Raw genomic sequence first — 23,453 nt, forward strand, 5'->3', positions numbered from 1 at the left:
CACTGTTCATTCTCCCAGCACTTCTTGCCACACAGCTGCCCAATTGTGGGGGCTATCCCAGCCTGCCTGACACCCAAGGGCAGAGATCTTTGGAGGCAATAACGGTGTTTTTCCATCCTTCCCTTACACACACACCTGTCCCACCTGTCTCCCAGCACAGCCCCCAGCAGAAGGAATTCCCATCTTCCCAGACAGAAGAAGGCATCTCCTACCCCAAGGAAAAGGCCTCAGAGACAAAGTCCCTTGTGTCCAGGTTTATTTTACATTCTCTTCCAGAGGGGACGTGGGGCTGGGGGAGAGCCAGCAGGCAGGTGGGCAGCACACAGCAGTCTCCCTGGGGAACATTTGAGCCAGGCTAGTGGTGCCCGGCCCCACAGTGCGGGGTGATATTCCAGGGCCAGGCCCAGGACTTGGCAGCCCCTGGGAAGAGGTAGCCTTGGGGCCAGAGCTCTTGCCAGGCCTGGATCGCTAAGAAGGTGCTGCTGTCCCCCGCCTTGCTCCGGCCCCCCATGCCCAGCTGGAGGCCAGAAGGCAAAGTGGGCAGCCAGCAAGCTGGGGTGGTGGGAGGAACCCCAGCAGGCGGGGGCGGCCTTTGGTCTCTAGGAGGCTAGGAAGCTGGTCCTGGTTAGAGGAACCCCCTGGGGGCAAAGCAGAGCGCTGGTCCCTGTTAGAGAAAACGCTGGAGCAGGATGGGGGTGGGGTACTTGGGGTCTGGTCTCAATAAGGCCTGGAAATGGTCTCCACTTCAAAGCGGACCTCTGTATTTGGGGAGTGGGGTGGGGAGGAAATGAAAGGGCTGTGGGAGGAATGTCTGTGAGTCGTGGGTGGGAATCAGTCCAGGGGGCTTCGAGGGGGGTCCAAGGGAAAGGCTGCGGGGGTCGTCTGCAGATGCCGGGAGTTCAGGTCCTGGGGAAGGAGGATGTGGCCAGGGGTCATGTCCCTCCCACGAGTGCCACCGCTCCCCACCCCATCCTGGCTGGCTCCAAGTTGCCATGGAGACCACTCACACCGGGGCAACGTAATTTCCAGGGAATGTTCCGAATTTCTGGGTCCTCCGGGAGACACCTGAAAGAGGAAAGGCAGGAAGAGCGTTCCCCACTCCCTTCTTCAACAGGGATGCAAGGGTGAGGGCCTGCCCCCTGCCGGCAGTGCCCAGAACTGTAGGGGAGTTCTGTAGGGGAGCCCAGGGAGGGAGTTGGATTTGCTCTCCTCCTTCCTGCCCCCTAGCGGCAGAAGCTTAGATGGGCAAAGCTACACTTCCCACACTTAACAACCAAAGAATCTGAGCAATCAACAAAGGCGCATCACACTGTACACAGCGCGCAGTCACTCCCCACCTCCTCCGCAAAGTGGGGACGCAGGAGGAGGAACCACAGAACTGAAATCGGGAGAAACATCCCTGGTCTAATATGGCACCCTCACTTAGAGATGGGTGGGAAGGCCTAAGAGAAGGCTGAATGAATTGCCTGAGAGTATCCCGATGCTTAGGAGCAAGCTTGGGATACAGATCCAAGCCTCTGGTCTACAGCCCCACAGAAACTCGTGTCTTGAAGAGGAGGAGGGGGAACCCCAGTGGGCAAAGCATCTGGGGGGCCTGGCACCCGATGCTTCCCCAAAGCCAGCACTTCTGTTGGCTGCCTTCCTTCATGCCCTGAAGAGAGTGACGCCCTGGAGGAAACTGGCACCAGCCCAGGGTCACCAATGGAGTCACTGTGGACCCAGGCCAGGGTTGCTGACCTTCGGAGCCCTGCACCTTTCCCCTGCACACCCCTGCCTCTGGAGCAGCACTTGGGGAGAGTTCCTGGTGGAAAGGCCCAGAGCTCACACCTGTGTATCCCCACACCCCCCAGCTGGTTCTTCCAGCCTGCGAGGAAGAGGGAATGGAGAAATATAGAAATACAGAAATGTAATAAATATTATTCTATTCCTACATATAGAAAAATAGGAATATAAACTCAAATGAACGTCACTCCTGACCTTGGGTGAATGGATGATCCTGAGCCTCCCCTTCCAGGCTGACACCCTGACTTCCTTGGGGGCAGCCCATGCTCGTCCCACCCCCACCCTCATCCTCTGCCCTGTGTACCTCCCTTTCCTCTCCGCCTCCCAAAATCCTTCCCCTGCCCTTCCAGGCCCAGCTCCCTCATTTCCTTTAGGAAGCCTTCCCTGACCTGTGCTAACTAAAATCGTCACCACTAGCCACGTGTGGCTGTTGGGCACTTGAGATTGGCCCATGCAACTGAGGAACTGGATTTTTAGTTTATTTCATTTGAGCTACATTTCAACAGCTGCATGCAGCTGGTGGCTGCCATACCAGAGAGGGCACAGGTCTCACCCATTCCTCTCAAAGCACTTGTGGCTCATAACACAAAAGTGGTACTTTTTCTTCTTGTCTGCATAGATTTGCAAAACTTTATTAGTAGTTGTAAAAAAAAATTCCAAAGCAAAAGTATATCGAGTAAATTTGAATACATCTCTAAGCACGCCTCCCTCCCCCACCAGAAGGTAGGGGCCATTCACAGGGTAGTGCTTAAGGTCCTGGGTGGGTCAGGAGACTGGCTGGCAGCTGTACAGGAATCAGATCAGGAAGGGTGGGCTGCCAGGTCAAGGGGCTGCCCAAGCAGCCCCCCAACCCCTCAGGCCTCAAAACCTGCTTGGGGAGGGGCAGGGGGCTTCTGGCCACTCTCTTCTCTCTGGGGACGGCCCATCCTCTGAAGATGAGACCTGCACAGGGCCAGCCCACTCTGGGGAAAGAGGCCATGTGAAGCCTGGTAGGTTCGTCACCTTGATTCAGGCCAAGGCCAACCTGAGGCTTCCTGCATTTGTCCTTGGTCAGAGCTGCCCTTGGGCCAGCCCTGAGGGGCTGGGACCTTGCTCCACTCCCTTTTCCTCCCAGGCTGGAGGAGCCAGCTAGGGGTTGGAGGATACACAAGTGTCAGTCCTGGTCCTTTCCACCAGGTCCTTTCCCCGAGGGCTGCTCCAGAGGCAGGGGTGTGCAGGAGGAAGGGGCAGGGCTCTGGAGGTCGAGAACCCTGGCCTGGGTCCCCAGTGACTCCATCGGTGACCTTGGACTGGTGCCAGTTTCCTCCTGGGCCTCGGCCTCTTCAGGGCATGAAGGAAGGCAGCCAACAGAAGTGCTGGCTTTGGGGAAGCATCGGGTGCCAAGCCCTCCCCAGTAGCCCGGTCGGAAGCTGAGTGGGGGGTGGTGGGCCATGCATCTTTGCTGAAGTAGCACTGGCAGGCAGCAGCAGCCTACCCACATCCCCTGGGGCCCTGAGATGCCTCCTCCCGGCCTGCCCACGTACCCACAAACCAGCCATCATCACACTGCTGCATGACATCCACCCTGTCCCCCTCGCGCAGCTCCAGCTCGTCTTCGTTCCGGGGCCTGTACTGGTACATCGCCCGGTACCTACGAGAAGCATCATCATGGCAACCGGAGAACGGGCCCAGAGGCTCTAACCCAAGTGTTGCCACTTCCTGTGAATGCCCCAGGGTCCCTTCACGCTCTCACTAGCCCCTGCCCCAGCTCCTCGGAGCGACTCTGCCTGTGCTCAGTGCAGTCTTTCCCAGGACTCCCTTCTGCCCTCTGGGCCCTAAGCCACTGAACCCTCGCCTCCTCTGAGCACCTGGTGCCTTCCTGTCCATTCTACTGGTTCCACACTTCAATTATACATGCACTGACCTCAGGGCTAGAAACCCAATGAGGAGACCAAGGTTACAAGACCACGTAGCTGCCAGGAGGGATTGGGAACATCACAGATCAGCGCCTCCTCCCTGCACCAAATCACCATAAGCTCTTCGAGGACAAGGGCTACCTGGTACAAGTTTCCCAAATCCACAGGTGGGGACTTGGGGGAGGGTGGAATATGGGGCACTGCCTGCCAGTGGCCCCTCCCCACGTCTGATCAAGCCCTCAGATGGTACTCACGGGGTCCAGTGTATCTGAGAGGCGTTAGGAGAAGAGGTCCCCAGGTCTAGGGGATGGCTGGGACCTCGAGGGTGGGACAGAGCTGGACCAGGGGTGCCAAGATTCTGAGGATTGACAGGAGGAAAGGGATGTCAGAGGCAGGAAGATGATGGATGAACCAAGAACACCGAGGAGCCTGGGCTGGCTTTGGGATTCCATCTAGAGCTCCCTGGGCTAGAGCTCGGTAAGCTGAGGTTCCCCAGGCCAGGGTGGGGCTGCCATACTAGCTTCTGCCCTATCACCCCACTTGTCTGTCCCAGGGCTGTCTGGGACGAATTCCCAAGTGTGGACAAGTCACGGGGTGGGGATGGGGTGGGGAGCAATTCGGCTCTCTGGTGGAGGCAGGCTACCTCACCTGGGTCTGGGGTCTAGGCTCCTGGGTGGAGAAGGATAAGCCAGTGCGGCGGGGGGAGGTCTGCCCTCCCCAGTCGGTGGGGTCAGCTGGGCTGCGCGGGGCTGAGGGGGAGCTGGGGTGATGGGCTGAACGGGCGGCAGTGGTCAGGCGGGGAGATGCGGGGAGCTGGGGGCCGTCGTCACAGAGCCGGAGCCGGGGTTCACGAGACACCTGCACGTAGCTGGCGGGGAATATGCCCTGGCGCCCCGTGCCCGTGATGCGCCCCTCGTACCAGTTCTCATTCACCTTGCGGATCAGGCAGATGTGCTCTCCCTGAGGGGGGAAAGTCAGTGTCTGTGGGGCTTTCCTGGTGCCATGCACCCACGGGTGCCTTATCTGGGATGCATAGCAAGGTCCCTCCCCAGAGCTCCAATCACAGGTGAGCCCGTGGCTAATAATGCAGATCCAAACCCAGCTCCGCCAGGTCAAGCTGTGTGGCCTCAGGCAGGCTGCTCTGTCTCTCTGAGCCTTGTTTTCTCCTCCGTTAAGTGAAAATAACCATACTGTCACTATGAGGTGTGAACGAGATCAACAGTCCACTCCTTAGGCACACAGGACAGGTGCTACCACTACTGCCCTGCCGGGTCCTGTTCCTGCCTCACGCTGGGGGATCCTGTCATAGGTGTGTCAAAAACACACTCCCCAGGACAGGCAGGGAGTCCTCAAGGCCACAGGCTGGCTGACATTAGGTAGAACCACTCCCTGGGAGGGTGGCCTCCAGCCCTTGCCTTCCCCTGCTCTCTCCTGCCCCCACCTCTCTCCATCCAGCCACCTTCTTCCCCCTCTGTCCCTGGGGCCAGCTCTTTTGGGTAGCATTCACTATGGTCTGTCTTTGGCTGATTTTGGAAGCATAGTCGCTGCTCCCCAAATCAACCAAAGGCAGACCACTTCTCTGCTTTCCAGAACAGCGTTTTTCAAACTTGTTTCACCACACTCCACAGTTAAAAACATTTTAATAACAGCCCAGAATACATACATATGTGCGTACACAGAACTGCCTACAGTAGGATAAAGTGCTCTTTCTGCCGTGACGCACGCTAACGTTTCTGTCTATACCTTTAAAAATGCTGTGGCCGGGCGCGGTGGCTCAAGCCTGTAATCCCAGCACTTTGGGAGGCCCCCGAGACGCGCGCGGATCACGAGGTCAGGAGAACGAGACCATCCTGGCAAATGCGGTGAAAACCGCTCTATACTCAAAAAGATAAAAAAAACTAGCCGGGCGACCGTGGTGGGCACCTGGTAGTACCCAGCTACATCGGGAGGCCCTGAGAGCAGGAGAAATGCGACGTAAAACCCCGGGAGGCGGAAGCTTGCATGAGCTGAGACACCCGGCACATGCCTCCAGCCTGGGCGGCCCAGAGCAAGACTCCGTCTCGGAAAAAATAAATAATAAATAATAAATAAAATACAAAAAAAAAATAAAAAATAAAAATGCTGATATGCTCCCCTGCAACCTGCAGTTTAAAATATATATAACTCTAGAAGTTTACGATGATCTTTTAAAAATGGACCAAAATTACTTGGGAGACTGGGATAGGGGCAGGGGCAGGAGGATCGCCTGAGCCCAGGAGTTCAAGGCCAGCCCAGGCAACACAGTGAGACTCTGTCTCAATAAAAATGCAGAAGAAGAAAAAAAAAGACTACACTAAAGGAAGCATAATGAAAGAGACTGGGGAAAATTTTGAAATCCTGGGTGAAGCTAGGTACATCGGACTCTTTTTTTAAAAAGTGTTTTTAGGCCAGATGCAGTGGCTCATGCCTGTAATCCCAACACTTTAGGAGGCCAAGGTGGGTGAATTATGAGGTCAAGAGATTGAGACCATCCTGGCCAACATGGTGAAACCCCATCTCTACTAAAAATACAAAAATTAGCCGGGCATGGTGGCGGGCGCCTGTAGTCCCAGCTACTCTGGAGGCTGAGGTGGGAGAATTGCTTGAACCCGGGAGGCGGAGGTTGTAGTGAGCCGAGATGGCGCCACTGCACTCCAGCCTGGCGACAGAGGGAGACTCTGTCTCAGAAAGACAAAAAAAGTGTTTTTAGTGCACATATTTACCTACATCTTCGCCTGCCCGGACCCACCCCACCATCTCCTGCCTGGCCCACCTTGCGGAAGGACAGCTCCACCTCCAGGTCCCCCTTGAAGGTGTACTGGGCCACAGCCTCTCCATACTCCAGCACCTGGTAGGTCGGGGGCTTGATGGGCTTGGGGATCTCATCTGCAGGCAGCACCTGCATGAAGAAAGGTCATGCGAAAGATTTGGCCTGGGCATCAACATAGCACAGACTGGGGGTTCCTGTGAGACAGCAAAGAGAAGGTGGGCCTGCCCCTAGGCAGAGAAAAGATATAAACGCCAGAAACAAGCCCTGAGGGCAGCCAGGGGTGAGTGCAGCCAAGGGCAGCTGGAGGATGGGGAGGAGTCTGGGAAGGCTCCCTGGAAGAAAAATTTTCCATAGGGGTATGTGGAGTGGGCATTACTGAATGAAAAAGTCCAAGAGAAAAGATGGAAGCCAGTCCGATTAGAGAGTTTCAGTTGGACCACAGAAGAAAATGAGGCATTCCAAGCAGCAGGGAGAACTTGGGGAACTGTTCCAAAACTGAGGATTCATCCTCTTCTCACTGCCAAGAACCGGGTATCACTGGGTTCCAGTGTCTTGGTTCCTCCTCCCCATCTACCCCAGCAGGAGCCCAGAATCCTCATGTCTTCTTTGCTTCACTCTGCCCATAAAAATCAAGCAGCCAATCAACTATTTCACACAAAGACAGAAATGACTGGTGGAGTGAAATACTGTATATACTTTGTGAAATTTCAGGACCAAGTGCATTATTGGGCAGGCAAGGGAGGCCTAATGATATCTATCAAATCAAGAGCCTGAATTAAACAACAACCCAACCCATGGGTCAAAAAGGAAGTCACAAAGGAGATGAGAAAACAGTCAGAGTTGACCAAAAATTAACATGTGTGAGATGCAGCTAAAGCAGCATTCTGAGGGAAATGTACAGCATTGACGTTCTTACATTGGGGAAAAATAAGTTTCAAATGAATAGTCTAAACTTTTACCCTAAGAAACTTAGAAAAAGGACAAATTAAACCTAAAGCAAGCAAAATAAGGAAATAATAAAGAAGCAGAAATCAATGAAATTGAAAACAAAACAAGACAAAACATCAATAAAATCCATAGATCAAGTAAATTAATAAAGCTCTAGCCAGAATAAGAGAAGACACAAATTGCCAACATCAGGAATGAAAGAGAACATACCGGCCAGGCACGGTGGCTCACGCCTGTAATCCCAGCACTTTGGGAGGCTGAGGTGGGTGTAACACCTGATGTCAGGAGTTCGAGACCAGCCTGGCCAACATATAGTGAAACCTCATCTCTACTAAAAAAAAATTACAAAAATTATCTGGGCGTGGTGGTGCACGCCTGTAGTCCCAGCTACTTGGGAAGCTGAGGCAGGAGAATCACTCGAACCCGGGAAGTGGAGGTTGCAGTGCACCAAGATCCCACCACTGCACTCCAGCCTGGGCAAGAGCAAGACTCCATCTCTCAAAAAAAACAAAAAACAAAAAAACAAAAAACGAAAGAAAGAGAAGACATCACTACATATTTTACTGACATTAAAATGATAGTAAGAGACTATAATGGACATCTTTATGCCAGTAATTTGGATAACTTGACATATCTTAAAAGTCACCTATTGCCCTTTATCTGTCAAGCCCAGAACCTGTCTCTGGAATCAAAAGACCTGGATTCAGATTCTAGATCTTTTACCTAATAACTTGTCACTGAACCTTGGCATCTCCATCTGTAAAACAGAGAGAAACTTTCACTCTCTGGGCAGTGAGAGGAACCAGGGCAGTAATACACCTGAAAGAGGTTATGTGTGTATATGTGATTTATAAACTGTTGCATACTTCCCACTCTTGCTAGTTGCCATTAGGATGATTCCCAAAGATAGCTTTAGAAAGATGGATCTGAATGGTGAAAGTCTGGGACACAGAGGGTTTAGGAGCTGGCTGCTGGGTCCTCCCCTTGGCTGGGCTCCACCCTCATTTAGCAAACATTTCCTGGGGTCATGAAGAGCATTGGGCCAGGCCCTGTGGGGGCCAAGGACAATCCTGAGACATGGCCCAGCCCCTCACAGTTTTTTGCCTTAGGAAACCCAAGGTTTGCACTAAGTCTCTCCCAACCCCTTCTTGCTCTTGTCCCTCCTGCTCACCTCCACATAATTAGCAGGGAAGATGCCTAGGCGGCCATGGTGCTCTCCCTCCAGCCAGTTCTTGTCCACCTCCTTGTGGATGTAGACAATGTCACCCTTCTGCAGAGTCAGCTCCCTGCAGGTGAGGACCGCATGGTAAGCTGACGCCCTCCCAAGCCTCCTTCCCTTCAGACCCTTCCCAGTACACCTTATTCCTCTCACCGCTTAGGGATGCCCACTGCAGCCCAGTCCCCCTCCCCATCCCGCTCTGGGATGGCAGAGACTGCCTTGGGTGGAAGCGGAGAGGGAGGAGGGCACTTACTTGGGGGACTGCGCCTGGAAGTCAAACTTGAGCCTGGCGGCCTTCCTCTAGGCAGGGGAGAGGACAGAGTGGGCTACCTCAGTTGGGCGGGTGGCAGATCCAGGATGGTAGCCTTGGGACCACTCCAGGTCCCCCACACCCTGGTCCCATCCTTACCTTCTTCTCTTCCCTCCTGGCTGGGCTGATCCCTCCGTCAGAGGCACTAGGGTCTGTGGAGAAGCACAACCTCAGTTTGGGGAGGCCAACGCGGTGGATGGGGTTGGAATGGGGCTGCACCCCCACCTAGGGCAGGCACTGGCAGAAGCAAGGGGCTCTATGACCTGCCACCCCTGGGGCACCAGCATGCCTGCTGGGTGGGCATCTCCGTAAGAAACAGAGCAGGGCTGGGTCCTTACCTCGGGTTGAGGAAGGGTAGACAAAGTCCCTCCGACCTAGAAAGGGGCTTCCTCCATCAGCCATTCTGCGGGGGCTCAGGGACCGGGCGGAACCCAGGTAAGGTGCATTCGGGGAGCTGGAGCTCCAGGCTGAGGCCGGGCTGCACGGGGCACAGAGGCTGAGCCTCCAGCCTGGCGCTCCGTGCCCCACCTTGGTCACCCCTAGACCGCTCCGACCCCCATTGCCCCCATCCCTGCCGCCTCCTCCCAAGGCGTCTCCCGGGTCCTGGGCTCTCCACAGGATGTCCTACTTTCCGAGTCGCTGCGCCGGGAAGGGTGAGGCCCGGCAGGGCCCAGCGGGAGTGCCTGGGCGGTGGCGGGGCCGCCCCAACCGCGCTGCGTCCCCAGCGGCCGCGACCCTCGCCCTCCGCTCGGGGTTAGCTGCCCTCGGTGGCGCGGGAACGGCGTCCCGCAGAGAGTGGCGCTGCGGTCCCTCCCGGACACTGGGCTCTGCGGTTCCCTCCTCCCCCGACTGGGCCCCGCGATCGCCCCCGTCCGCCCCGCCCGGCCGCGCCACGTTCCCTCCCGCCGGGCCCGGGACAGCCCCCTTCCTCCTCCCGCGTCTCCCACTCACCCGGCCGGGGGCCGCTGCTCCGGGGCCCGCCGGGGCGCAGGCGAGCTCTGTGCGGGGAGACGGCGCAATCAGGGCCCGCGACCCCGGGACCCAGCGGCAGTCGAGGCCGCCGCCTCCGGAAAAGTTCGCGGCTCGGGAGGGGAGGAGAGCGGGCGGGACGCGGGGTCCTAGAGGCGCCCGCGCGGCCGATCCGGGAGCGGGGCGGGAACTGGGGAAGGGGCGGGGGTCCCCGAGGCTGCGGCCCGGGGGCGGGACGGGGCGGGAGCCCGGGCGTCGGGCTGACGTGGAGTCAGCTTAGAAAGGCTCCTCGGGGTCACTTGCGAAAGTCGACGCCCTGTATTTTATTAATGGAGGAGCGAGCCCGCCAGCGCCCAGGAGGGCCCGAGGCCTGTGCGCGCCGCTGGAGGCTTGACCTCGTCTGCCTGTCCTCCGCCCTGCCCAGCCGCCAAGGCTCCGGGCCCGCCCCGACCGTGCGGTCAACGGGGTGCCCCGCGGGTGAACCCAGGGGGCTGGCACCTTGGGGGACGGCAGTCGGGTCTCAATTGCCCGCAGGTCCTTGTCCAGCTCGGCGCTCAGCTTGGCCAGCTCTCTCTCCAGCAGCACCTGGGGGCGGGGAGAGGCTGGGCAGTGAGGGGCAGCGCACGGTGGGGGTGGGGGCAGCGGTCAAAGGTCGGCTGTGAGAAGCAAGGCCGGCGCACTGGGCCGGCGTAAGGACAGGCCTCAGCGCACGGGCCGGGCTCCTGCCGGGAGATGTGGCCCGGGGTGCCAAGAGGGCATCCCCGCCGCGGCCTCTCACCTGCCCTGCAAGCCCCCGGAGTGCCTTCGCGCTTCCTGATCCCGCGATTCCGCAGCTCTACCAGTTTCTGCCAAGTTATGTCTCTCTTCCAGCACCAGTGGGGCTCCCCATTTCCTCTCCCATCTTCTCCCGCCCTCCAAGGCCTGGCTTCACTGTGCCCATCCAGGTTCCCCCGCCACCCCAGGGACTGGCGCCCCCACCCTCACGCTGCTTCCTGCCAGCCTCTGCTATGGGTCTCCGCGGGATCAGGCCCTCAGAGCTTCTCAAGGGTCCAGCTCCACCTCCAAGAATATTTCCTGATAATCCCAGTGCACACTGACCACTCCCTTCTCTGCTCCTGCTTTGGCCAACACATTTATTTAACTGAGTTAAATAATAACATTTATTTATGTTTACTGAGCACCTCCTGTATGCCAGCCACTGTCCCGAGTGCTGGCATTACAGAAATAAACCATGTGGGACTGGAGAGAGAGCTCTTAGTTCGTGGCCTATGCCCATGGTCACTGGGGCCCCCAAAACCCTAATCTCCCTGGTTTATCAGGCTGCTGTCCCCAGCACCCTGCAGCACTCACCTCAATGGGCTGGGAGGGCTTCTCACCAGGGTCGTCCACCAGCGGTTTCTTGGGCTGAAGGGTAGGAAGGGTGTGTCAGAGCAGGTGAGCTCACTTTCCAAAATGTATCAGCTGAGGGTGCATGCACACCCGGAGAGCCAGCCAGCACTCACCCTCTGCCCAGTCTCTAGTTCCTGCAGAAACTGGTTCCAGGACTCTTCTGTCCAAACATTGTCTACTTTTTCTCGGCGTCTGGGCACCTGCATGGAGGTGGGTGGGCGTCAGCTTGTGAAGAGGGCTACTGGGACACTGGCCAGGCTCAAAATGCAGGCTTGCAGGCCCCTGCCCTTCCCGTGGGCCCACGGTGTCCTCCAAGGGATTCCAGCTGAAAGGACATCGTGGCACAGGGGCTTGGCCATACAGCATACAGCCGGGGCTGACCAGGGAACATGCTGGGTGGGCTACCTGATTTGGGGGCTGCAGCACAGTGGAGAATGCTCCAGGTCTGTAGCTGAAGGTGCTTCTAGGTAACTCTTCAGAGTGGTCCCAGCTTCTTCTTAAGAAAGGGAAGGACATCTCTTCAGCTTACTTTTAGGGAGACTGAGGCAGAAGCCAGCACACAGCCCTCTCGCCCTGCCCTTGTCCCTGCTGTGGGGTCTACTCTGCCTCTGACTCCCTTGCCCTTACTCTGGAAGCAAGGTTAAACTGTGGAAGTGTGTGAGCTCCAAGCTTAAATTCTAGCTCCATTGTTTAGTGGATGTGTGACCTTTGAACAAGTTACTGATCCCTCAGAGCCTCAGGCTCAGAACCTGTAATATAGAAATGATTTGGTGAGAGAACATGTGTGAGGTGCCCGGGAGAAGGCCTCACACATATATTTGCTCCAGGTGTGGCCCGACCCTCTCCTGCGGGCCATTTTGCTAAATCCTGCATGTGTGTTTGGTCTGGCCCCATGACTGTGGCTATGTGCATCTGTTCCGCTTTGAAGAAGCTGGTCTTTCTGGGTGCTGTGGCTGAGTGATCGTACACCCACGGGCAAGGAAAGCCAGAGGCAGCCCTGCCCTGCAGCTCTGGGCAAGTTATTTCTGCTCGCTGGGCTTAGTTCCATGAGGGTGCTGGATTCAGTGACTCCATCTGTGAGACCACCGCAGTCACTGCAGTACAGCATGGTCACATCTGCCTTAGCTCCCCTCCAGGGCCCCATTCCTGGCTGGCTTACATGGAATGTTCCAGTCTCTGTTTGAAAGTTTCCACCGAGAGGAACTGCTGCATCCGGCTTATCAAATAATGCAATGTCTGACCAAGGGTTGGGATTTGTTGGGTGTAATTATGACTCCATCCTGATTTTGGTAATAATAAAAGTGACGGTAAGAATGGAATGTGTCATTCCTAACCTAAGGAAGCTGTAACCATAATTAAGCCTGTATATTACTAATGTGCAGACTTGCTATGTGCAAAACATGATGCATGATACATACATGATCACACTGAACCCTCTGGGCATCACCACTTAAAAGATGGGGACACAGAGGCTCAGATTGAGAGAGGTGCCCACAGTCACATGGCTAGTGGCAATGCACAGGCTTAAACCCAGAACTCAGTGTCCAAATCTTGAGCCCTTTGCCTCTGAACCTTATCAGCGTTGCCCAGAGCCACAGGCCAGTTTCAGCCATGCTAATGAGATGAGTCCCTCCCTGCAAGGGAATAAGAAACTCAAGGATTTAACTCTGAGAGCAAAGATCCTGATTCCCACGGTGGTGCTGACCCCGCCAGGGCCCCAGCAGCCCGGGGCGGGGGTGGGGGGGGCTGTGGTTTGTACAGAGGAAAGGAATGTCATCCTTGTCCCTCCAAGGGGCTCCTCTCTCCGTGCTATCAGGCGGGAACTTGGGTTCTTCCACATCCCTTGTTTTCTCTCAGGTTTCAAAGTGGACAGCCCCAGGTCCAAGTTCCCCTCAATAGTTCTATCCATGGCTGCCCTGGCCGCCCTGCTCCCTGTCTCACAAGACCGGTGGGATCTTTGGGGCAAGAGTTCCTGCTGCTGACCACAAACGCATCACAGGTGTTCCTGGCCAGGAGCGAGTGCCAGGGCCACACCTGCCCTCCCGTCCCCTTTGGCCCTGTAGGGAAGAGAGTCTATGGGGGTGGTGGAGACCCAGAGATGGGACAGAGGCCAGAGGGACAGGAAAGTCAGACCCCACTGCCGGCTGCTGCTCCGAGGCTGTGTCGGCTGTGGCCACGAGGGGGCGCGCATCCCATGGGGTCTCACGGGCCGCGCCTCTCGGCAGCCCTCGGCCCCTCCCCACTATGCTCACCCACTGGAAGATGCTGCCGGGCCGGGCCTGTGGGCAGGTCTTTGCTGGGCTCCTAGATGCCTGGGGTCTGCAGAGGAGGTACACGAGGAAACCACTGAAGGTGGGAGGAGACAGGCCAGGACTGGGGCTGAGGGTGCCTGGGTGATTATTTAGGGTTTCAGCACCACCCCCTTGCTCCTGGGTGGATGGCGGGGACAGGGTGGTTGGTGCTCAGGGACACTGAACGTGGGCGTTGCCCCCAGAGCTTTACAACGTTTACTAAATCTTCAAAGCAACTCCGGGTAGGTGATGATCTCATCTTATAGATGAGGAAAGGGAGGCCCAGAGAAATCCCAGCTAGGGAGTGGCAAGGCGCCCATTCCCCTACAAGCTGAGGCTGTTAACTACCACCTACTGGGGGATTTGAAGTGCTCTGGAAATGAGCTGTAAAAACCTCTCCAGTTGAACCGAGCCAACTGGAGAGCCCCAAAGCCAGGCGGGGCTGCAGGTCCCAGCCCCAGGGAGGGACGGACACAGGTGCAGAGCTATGGCAAGCAGGTGGGCCCACATCCACTCACCTCTGGGTGGCTCCTCGAAGGTCCAGTCCAGCTGCAGGTCTGCAGGAGCAAAAGGGACCAGGTCATGGGACGGGGCAGAAAGCGAAGGCAGGGTGCCCTGGGAGGCAACCACAGCCGCTCCCAACATCCCTAGAGCAGGGGGCCGAGGACTGAGTCAGGGCCTGAAGAATGTCCCAAGGGAGGGAAGGAATTAGGAGGGCAGCTCTCTGGAGGGCTTGAAATGCCTCTGGCAGGCTTGGGGCCTAAGCGAGCCAAGAGGGCAGCCGCCTTGCCCAAGCTCTCCTGCTCCTCCCTCCCCATTCCCACACACACCCTCTCCTGACCTTTGTGGACTTGCCCTCGCCACTCAGGCTGGGGAACCTCGGCTTGCACCCTCTTCCCCATGCTTTCCTTTCCCATTTGCCCAGACCCACTCCTAGCTCCTCAAGGTGCCTGGGAATTTCTTCCTGGGAAGAGCTACTGACCCACTGCTCCCCATGGCTCACGTGCGCGCGCGCACACACACACACACACACACACACACACACACACACACGCTACAATGGCACCTGCCTAAACACCAGCCACATCACCCCTCACTGGACCCCACACCCTCCTCCGACTCCTGGATTTGTCTGCTTTCCCCCATAGCAAACTGTAACCAGTGACCATAAAGACCTCACCATCTCCAATCCCCCTACTCCCCATCTCCCTAAACAGGCTTCTGCTCACCACTGCCCATCCACCCACTCTTATCAAGGATGCTGGTGACCTCCACGTTGCCAAATCTGACGGTCAATTCTAAGTCTTCATCTTACTCAACCCATCAGCTGCATTTGTCACCACTGGTCACATACTCCTTTTGGAATTCCCTTTCCACTTGGCCCCAGGGAGACCTCTCCGTTTTCCTCCTACCTCCCTGGCTCTACCTTCTCAGTTGCCTTATTGGTTCCGCCTCATTTCTCAAACTTCTAAGCATCCAGGGGCGTGGGGGCTCAGTCCTGGGGTCTGTTTGTCTCTCTATCTCCCTAGGTGATCTTGTCTAGTCTTATGGATTGTTGTTTTCCAGAGATGGGGATCATGCTATGTTGCCCAAGGTGGACTTGAATTCCTGGGCTCCCAGGAATTGAATTGAATTCCTCAGCCTCCCAAATAGCTGAGACCATAGCTGTGTGCCACCGCACCCAGCTAGTCTTAAGGCTTTTAAACACCATCTATTCCCATGATTCACAATCTTGGCTGCACACTAGAATTACTGGGGAAACTTTAAATCAAAATCTCTCTCTTTTTTTTTTTTTTTTGAGACTGAGGCGCCCATGCTGGAGTGCAGTGGGATGATCTCAGCTCACTGCAACCTCTGCCTCTCAGGTTCAAGCAATTCTCCTGCCTTAGCCTCCGGGGTGGCTAGGATTGCAGGTGCACACCACCACTCCCGGCTAATGTTGGTATTTTTGATCGAGACAGGGCTTCACCGTGTTGGCCAGGCTGGTCCCAAAATCTCTTTTGACTGAGTCCCAGGTATTTTTATCTGCAGTTTAGACCTTGTCCCATGAACTAGACTTGGATATTCATCTGCTCACTCCATCTCTTCACTCAGAGGGAACACGTGTCTAAAACTGAACACCTCTTTTCTTTTTTTTGAGACAGAGTCTTGCTCTATCGCCCAGGCTGGAGTGAAGTGGCATGGTCTCAGCTCACTGCAACCTCCGCCTCCCAGGTTCAAGCAATTCTCCTGCCTCAGCTTCCCGAGTAGCTGGGATTACAGGTGCATGCCGCCACACCCAGCTAATTTTTTGTGTTTTTTTTTAGTAGAGACAGGGTTTCACTGTGTTGCTCAGGCTGGTCTCGAACTCCTGAACTCAGGCCATCCACCCACCTCAGCCTCCCAAAGTGCTAGGATTACAGGCGTGAGCCACTGCGCCCAGCCTGTGAATGCCTCTTAAACCTGCTCCTCCTATAGGCTTTCCTGTTTTGACCAATGGCAACTCCAGTCTTCAACTTGCTGAGGTTTAAAACCATCCTTGACTGTCTCTTCCATGCCATGCCCAATCCATCAGCAAATTCCAGTGACTGCAATGTATTCATAGTCTCACCCTGTCCCACCAGGGCCACTGCTACCACCCTGGTCTAACACACGATTACCTCTCGCCTGGATTAAAGCAAAGTTGTAAAGGTGGCCTTTTCTCCCTAGCCCTTACCAGGCAAGGGAACTGGTCACCCTGCTTCCACCATTCCTTCCCCACCCCTTAGCCAGGCACAACCTTTTCAGCCATTACCTGTCAAAGCATGGCACTCTTCCGTTCAGTGGCTCCTCCTCATTTGCACCGTAAAAGCTGAAGTCCTTGTAATGGCCCACGAGGCCCCACATGCCCTGACCCCACCACCTCTCTAACTCCATCTCCCACCACATGCTCCTGGCTCCAGGCCAGGCTCTCCTTGCCAGTCCAGAACATGCTTCTACCTCTGGGTCTTCGGAGCTCCCTTTGCTGGAATCCTCCCCCCAGCTCTGCCAGGCCGACTCCTTCACTCCCTCCGTGGTCTGATCAAACACCACTTACAAGTGGCCTTCCTGGCCCCTCCTGGGTGAAGTAGCAGCCTCCCTGCTTGGGGCACTCCTCTGGTCTGGCTTTATTTTTCCCTAGCCCTTTCCACCATGTGCCATGTCAAAGGTGTGTGTTTAATGTGTGACTTCCTTTGATCTTTGGCACCTAGAATAGTGCTCAGCACGTGGTCCATGCTCAATAGATGGTCAAGGACTCGCTGAATGAATGGGTGACCTCAGAGCCAGCTCACAGGCACCCCCAGGGTTGGCTGCATTTTGAGTTGTGGAAGAAAACAATGCCTCCAGTAAGGAAATGACCACTAACAGTGGCATTCCAGCCTGGCAGGGAAATCAGAGAGGGACTTCAGGAAAGGAATGGTTTCTCAGTCCCCTCAGAGGACGCTGGGGGACAGTGACTGGTCAATGTCCTTCTGGGGCTGCTCTAGAGAGCACTGCTAGCTCCGAGTACAGGGAGGGGATAGCCTAGTTTCAGGACTACCCATTAGAGCCTCGGGGGAGGTGGAGAGGAACCCGTTGAGCAGCTAAGTCCCCTTTTCTTTCCCTGTCTCTCCAAGCCCCAGGGGCCAGAATCCACTTCGGCAGGGCGAGGACCCTGGAAGGGTATCTTACCTGGCATTTTCCGGTGAATCTGCTGGAACATTCTCCGGTACCAGTCTCTGGGGCTGTCAACACTCTGGGATCAGAAAATGCAAAGTCAGTCGTCCCTGCTTATTCACCCTCCCAATAGCAAGCCACAAAAGTTTTTCCCTAATGAGTCCTTTCTCTGGCCACCCCTGAACCCCCGATAGGCGAGCTGGGGAATGCTTCTCTTGTGATCTCTTTAATAACAATAGCTTCATGTAACACATCCTATATAAGTAAGATATATGGCAAGATGTCCATCGAAGTGTATGCAATAATGATGTTACGAGATTTGGGGTAATTTACATTTTTTCTCTTTGCTTTTCTTTATGTCTAGTGTTTCTACAAAGAACATTTTTCTTTTTGGGGGACACAGGGTCTCACTGTGTCACACAGGCTGGAGTGAAGTGGCATGATCACAGCTCACTGCAGCCTCCAATTCCTAGGCTCAAGCAATCGTCCTGCCTTAGCCTCCTGAGTAGTTGGAACTAGAGGTGTGCACCACCTTGCCTAACTAATTTTATTTTATTTTCTGTAGAGACAGGGTCTCACTATGTTGCCCAGGCTGGTCTGAACTTTTGGTTTCAAGTGATCCTCCTGCCTTGACCTCCCAAAGTGCTGGAATTACAGGTGTGAGTCACTGCACCTGGGCCAAAATTGACAGTACTAACGTAGGAGTGAGATGCGTGTTTCCCATCACCTGCTTCATTCAAGGCTCAAAACAGCCCTGGGAGGCAGGAGGGGTATGTTACCATCTCCAGTTTCCAGATGAGAAAATGGAGCTGGCCGCTGGGGGCGCTGGCTCACGCTTGTAATCCCAGCACTTTGGGAGGCTGTGGCGGGTGGATCACAAGGTCAGGAGATCGAGACCATCCTGGCTAACATGGTGAAACTCCGTCTCTACTAAATATACAAAAAATTAGCTGGGCGAGGTGGCAGGTGCCTGTAGTCCCAGCTACTTGGGAGGCTGAGGCAGGAGAATGGCGTGAACCTGGGAGGTAGAGTTTGCAGTGAGCCGAGATTGCGCCACTGCACTCCAGCCTGGGCGACAGAGCAAGACTCCGTCTCAGAAAAAAAAAAACAAAAGAAAGAAAATAGAGCTAAGTCAAGACACGAAAGTGGATGGAAAAGGGCAGGGTATCCCCAGTCCTAACTGGACCCCCAGATCCTTCCACTCTTGCCACAGTGAGAGATCTTCTCAGACAAGACTCATTCATTCGGCCAGTCAGTCATTCATTGAGCAACCATTTCATGAGCGTCATGACAGGCCCTGGGGATATGAAACTAAGAGAGGGTGCCCCGCAGCCTCATCCCTTACAGCAGGGTTCTCTACCTTTGAGACACTGATGGGAGTTCTAGATCTGTACCCTGCACAAACCACTTGAGTAACTCAGGCACACGAGGGTGTCCGTAGCTTCATGAGGTTTACGGCCCCTGAACCCCACCACGGTTGAACCCCTGCTTAGTCTGGGATGGTTTGGGTGTGGCCTTTATTGCCCCACCCCCACTTTAATGCACACAAGTGAGCTTCCTGTAGATCCCTGGGCACCATCTCACTGTGGCCCCCAGCCCTGGACTCACGGATCGTGGGGCAATAGGCATTCCGCTCTCATCCACGGGCCCGATTCCCTCGTACTTGACCCAGCGCTTGTCCTGACGCTTGCTGTCCTTGGTCCACGTGGCTGACCAGTTCTGGGCATGCTGGGAGGCAGGGATCTTTGTGCTTGCAGAGGGCTTGCTCCCAGGGCCTGGCCAGGTCTGATAACACGTGGGGTCTGTCGGGTGCGTGCAGGAGAGCATTAGTGAAAGGCAGTGGTCTCCACCTGAACCTGTGTGTCCCTTAGCTCCTCAGAGCATGGATCTCTGTGGGTTCAAAGTTTCAACATCACATCGTTTGTTTGAGTGGATGACTCAGTTTGTTTGTTTAAGTGAATTTAAATGGATTTTGAGAATGCTGTGCCTGGCCCTACCCTCATCCTTCTTTCCTGGGACTATCCTAAGTGCTTTCAGAATAAGGTCTGGAAATCATTACTTGTAGAGAATGCAGGGGACATCCCAGCTGGGGTGTGGCAGTAAAGATGCTGGGCTTGGAGGGGACAGACTTGAATTCAGACCCCAGCTCTGCCACCCACTGGCTGCCAAGGCCTGGGGCACATCAGTCACCCTCGCAGTGTCTCAGTTTCCACTTCTGTAAAACAAGGGTCATCGTGATAAGGATTCAGTGACAACTAGTGTGTGTGACTGTACCCAGCACAGTGCCTGACCCACAGTCAAGAGGCTCTCAGTGAAGGTCAGAAACCCATTCCCTAGACATGGTTGTGACTGAGTCCTCAACTTAGCCATAACTGTTAGCTTCTAAGTAGCTAGGGCAGCAGCATAAAGGCTTTGAGACCAGATGGACAAGGGTGTGAATTGCAGCTCAGCCTCTGTGGCTGAACGTCTCTGTGGGCGGGATTCCTTACTGGGATGCTATCAGTCATCATCACCACTACTTTGTCAGGATATCAAGGGGTTAAATGAGGTGAGCCTTGTAAAGGGTTTTTACAGTGTCCAGCATGCTCTGGGTGTTCCATAATTGTGTGGGTGTTTTTTGTTTGTTTGTTTTTGAGACAGAGTTTTGCTCTTGTTGCCCAGGCTGGAATGCAGTGGCATGATCCTAGCTCACTGCAACCTCTACCTCCCAGGTTCAAGCGATTCTACTGCCTCAACTTCCCAAATAGCTGGGATTTCAGGCGCACACCACCACACCCAGCTAATTTTTGTATTTTTAGTAGAGACAGGGTTCCGCCACGTTGGCCAGGCTGGTCTCGAACTCCTGACCTCAGATGATCCACCCACCTCGGCCTCCCAGTGTGTGTGTGTTTTAAGTGACAGGGTCTTGCTGTGTCACCCAGACTGATAGAGACAGGGTCTTGCTATATTGCCCAGGCTGGATACTTTGTTAAATGAATAAATTCCTTTACACAGCACCTGTCTCAGGGGAATGCTGCATAAAAGATGTCACTTTAGGAGAGACATATTCAGGGCTGGCCTGCACCCAGGAGTTCCCAGGACCTCTGGGCCAGGACCTAGAGCTGCCTCTCTAACCTCCTGCTGGGCAGCCTGTTGGGCCTGAATGGGACAGTCTCCACCCCTTCCCAAGCCAACAGATACCCACATCACCTCCACCCTTCCATCTCCAGTCCCTGCAGGAGGTCCCCCTGCGCCCAGGGCTCCTGCACACTTCCTTTCCCTGGCACCGGGCTGGAGGGCAGGGGAAGGGATGCATCAGCCTGCTCTCCCCAAGCGGATGATGTCTCTTGCAGAGTCAGCAGGCTCCACAGGGAGGGACTCGTAGTGAGCCCAGAGGCCTCTGAGGAACCTCCTCATGGCCTCAAGAACCCCATCTCCCACTGCTGCCCCTCTTACTTGACACAAGGCAGTGCCAGACGGCAGGGCCCTGACCCTCCATCTCCGGCATGAGGCTCCTGAGCAGACCTACCCGCGTGCCGGGAAGCATCTTGTCTTGGTGTGTAGCAGCCATTGCACACAGTCCTGGGCGCGGGGTCATGGAACTGGAAATTAAGGGTGTTGGAGCCACCATTCCGGATCACGGGCACCTGCGGGTAGTGGCCAGGAGCGGCAGCTCAGGGCCCAGCAGGGTGGGAGGGAGGGATGGCTACTAGGCACAGCCCATACCCCTCAGTGACGGTCCCAGGCCCACCTGACGATTTTGTGGGAAACCAGCGAGGCCCCCCAGAACTCTCTTCAGCCCTCCCTCCATCCCTTTCATCCTCCTGCCCCCACCTGACTAGCTAGCGTCCCAACCAACTCTGGGTCCCCAAGACACCCTCCTTCCTACTGACTCACTCACCCGTGTCCCCCAGGAGGAAGACCCTATGTGGGACTGGAGGTGGCCAGGGATGAAGTCGTCCAGGCTGAGCCCAGCGGGGAGGCTTCGGGGTGGTCCCTGCATGCTTGGGTTAAGGTTGGAGGACTCAGGGCGAGCCAGCTGCTCCTCTGCGTGTCCTCTGTGGAGAAGGAGGAAGGAAGGGAAAGCCCTGCTAGGCCGGGCTGCCCATGCCCTCTTGGCTCGACCCTGGGGTAGGGGAGGAGGGGCCGGCTGTGGGAGGGGGTCAGGATCAGCTGGGTGCGAGCTCAAGGACCCAGGAAACAGGCCACGCCAGGCACCCGCCTGCAGGCTGCCCGTGCCTGCCGGCTCCCAGAGGCACAATGGGCCACTTGTTAGGCCCAGGGCAGGAGCTCTGGGTGGGAGTGGGGGAGGGGGAGCTTGGGTAAGGAGGAGGGGAGGGGCTGGCCAGGAGCCCGTGGGGCTCTCCCTGCACGGGTGCAGCCGGCTTCCCCACTGCCCTGGAGGGAAGGCGCAGGGGAACTGGGGCAGCTGGCAGAGCGGGGGCCTGGGCACACAGGACTTTGTTTCAGTTCCCTCTGCCTCCCCCAGGCCCTGTGTGGGCATCTCTTGCCTGCAGGCACAAGGGATTACTCAGCCACCCGCCCACTGCCCTCTAGGAAGCAGCCAGCAGGGCCTTAAGCCCGACAGGGCCACGGGGAGCATGGGGGGGGGGGCACATTTCCAGGCAGGAAGACCCACTCTTGCGAGGTCACAGGGAGCATCGGGCCCTTCTTTGGCCTTCTTCACAGAATGAGGACTCAGAGGGCTCTGGGTGGGTGTAGAGAGAAGCGGTGGGTGAGGGCAAAGCTGGACCTGCTCATGCCCACGGAGAGGTGGTGCTGAGTGCCCTGGGGTGTTCTGCATGTGACCACGTGTGCACGCACATACACGCGCACCCTGGCTCCACTTTCTCCCGCCACTCCAGGCTGTTTTGTGAGTGGAGGGTCTTCCCTGACAGCACCATGCCTGCCCGCAGCCAGCTTCTTCTGCCAAGGCTGCCTTCATGCCAAGGCTGGGGAAGCGGAGGGGAGCCCCAGGCACCCAGGGAATGGAGGAGCAAGAGGGGAGCTCAGAAGGGTGGGTGCAAGAGGACAAAAAGGGGCTCCCAGTTTGGGGTGTCCAAGTGCGCTTTTTGACCCAGAGCGCTGTGCTATGGTGTCCATCCCTCCTCATCTTGGCTGCTAGACTGGACCAGAAACAGCCAAGCTCTGCCACTGCCCAGGACTGGATGGAATTAGATTTGCTTGTGCCTGTGGGGTCCTTGGGGGCTCTCAGGGAGGGCTGCAAATGCATCAGGAGGAGCTGTGTGTGTATGTGTGTGTTGGAATCTGGGTGCAGAGCTGTGAATATGACTTCTGGGGGGGCCACTGGGCAGACCACATGAGCTGCACGGGGGTTGTGGGTACAGAGGGGTGTCAGCTGAACAGTGGTGGGAGGTGCAGTCATATGAGCAGTGTAAGAGTTGGGGGTCCCGGAGGGGATGAAGGTAGAATAAGGCTGAGATGACTCATCCCCTGGACCCAGCTCCTGCCCAGGGCTGGCGAGGGTGCAGCCAAGGCTGGGGGCAGCTCCCTGTCTCTGGTTTGAGTTTGTGGGGACTTCTGACATTCGAGTTGCTGTGACACAGCTCTTCTGTGCCCATGCCTGACTGCGGGAAGTGGAGGGCTGAGGCTGGAGGAGGAGCAGCTCCCCAGCTGGGTCCAATTAGGACTCCCACCAAAGCAAAACATGCAGACACACCCCAGTCCCCACACTCCACCTCCCCTTGTGGGGGGAAGTTGAGGCAGGGTGGGGTGGAAGCTCAGGAGGCCTGGAGCGGGCTGGCTCCTCTCAGTGCCCCTCCCTGCCCAGCTGACTGCTTCGGGCCAAGTTGCCGGTCAGCACCCGCTGCCTGGGCCATCAGCTGACAGCGCCTTCCTTCCCTGACCTCCCCTCCCACCTCGTGCTCTGTGAGAACTGCTCTCTTGAAGGATGGGCAGGGCAGGAGGTCCCCCACGACCTGTAGTCAGAGGTTGCTGACCCTTGGTGCCCCCATCTGCCCCTTCTCAACCCTGCTCCCTGTGACACCCCCCCGGGAACCTCCAGGGAAGGGTGGTCAGAGTTCTTCTCTTGGCAGCCTGATCAGGAGACTTAGGGAGGACTTCCAAGGAAGAGGGCAGCATCTGGGGACTGGTCCCCTATGTAGCAGAGAGCGGAGGGGTCCTCCCACAATTCAGGCCGCCCCTCCACGCAGGCAGCCAGCCCCGGGAGCGGGCGAGGTCCCGGGAGCGGCAGAGGGGAGGCAGCTCT

The 23,453-nt window shown here is 56.3% G+C and overlaps 1 protein-coding gene across 15 annotated transcripts in view; it reads right to left on the reverse strand.

Moving 5' to 3' along the window:
• Positions 1-239: 239 nt before the first annotated feature.
• Positions 240-23,453, reverse strand: part of SORBS3 (sorbin and SH3 domain containing 3) — a 30,576-nt gene continuing 7,362 nt past the window's right edge. For 4 of the 15 annotated variants that reach the window (XM_017889979.1, XM_017889977.1, XM_017889978.1 and 1 more), the window contains 21 exons: positions 21,126-21,282; positions 20,754-20,871; positions 18,854-19,047; positions 17,261-17,324; positions 14,110-14,148; positions 13,553-13,646; positions 11,706-11,796; positions 11,414-11,500; positions 11,262-11,315; positions 10,410-10,496; positions 9,894-9,940; positions 9,281-9,420; positions 9,042-9,094; positions 8,886-8,932; positions 8,585-8,699; positions 6,469-6,594; positions 4,326-4,637; positions 3,932-4,035; positions 3,306-3,412; positions 1,008-1,065; positions 240-906 (listed from right to left, as the gene is read on the reverse strand). In XM_017889979.1, the coding sequence (XP_017745468.1) occupies positions 900-906; positions 1,008-1,065; positions 3,306-3,412; positions 3,932-4,035; positions 4,326-4,637; positions 6,469-6,594; positions 8,585-8,699; positions 8,886-8,932; positions 9,042-9,094; positions 9,281-9,420; positions 9,894-9,940; positions 10,410-10,496; positions 11,262-11,315; positions 11,414-11,500; positions 11,706-11,796; positions 13,553-13,646; positions 14,110-14,148; positions 17,261-17,324; positions 18,854-19,047; positions 20,754-20,871; positions 21,126-21,282 (2,101 nt within the window). In that variant the 3' untranslated portion in view covers positions 240-899. Of the gene's footprint in view, positions 1,066-3,305; positions 3,413-3,931; positions 4,036-4,325; positions 4,638-6,468; positions 6,595-8,584; positions 8,700-8,885; positions 8,933-9,041; positions 9,095-9,280; positions 9,421-9,893; positions 9,941-10,409; positions 10,497-11,261; positions 11,316-11,413; positions 11,501-11,705; positions 11,797-13,552; positions 13,647-14,109; positions 14,149-17,260; positions 17,325-18,853; positions 19,048-20,753; positions 20,872-21,125; positions 21,283-21,863; positions 21,933-23,453 lie in introns of those variants that run through there. The other 11 variants (XM_017889987.1, XM_017889986.1, XM_017889993.1 and 8 more) reach the window with 7 other exon arrangements.

The sequence above is a fragment of the Rhinopithecus bieti genome, unplaced genomic scaffold (genome assembly GCF_001698545.2).
Source record: "Rhinopithecus bieti isolate Rb0 unplaced genomic scaffold, ASM169854v2 scaffold_20129, whole genome shotgun sequence".
Classification (NCBI taxonomy): Eukaryota; Metazoa; Chordata; class Mammalia; order Primates; family Cercopithecidae; genus Rhinopithecus; species Rhinopithecus bieti.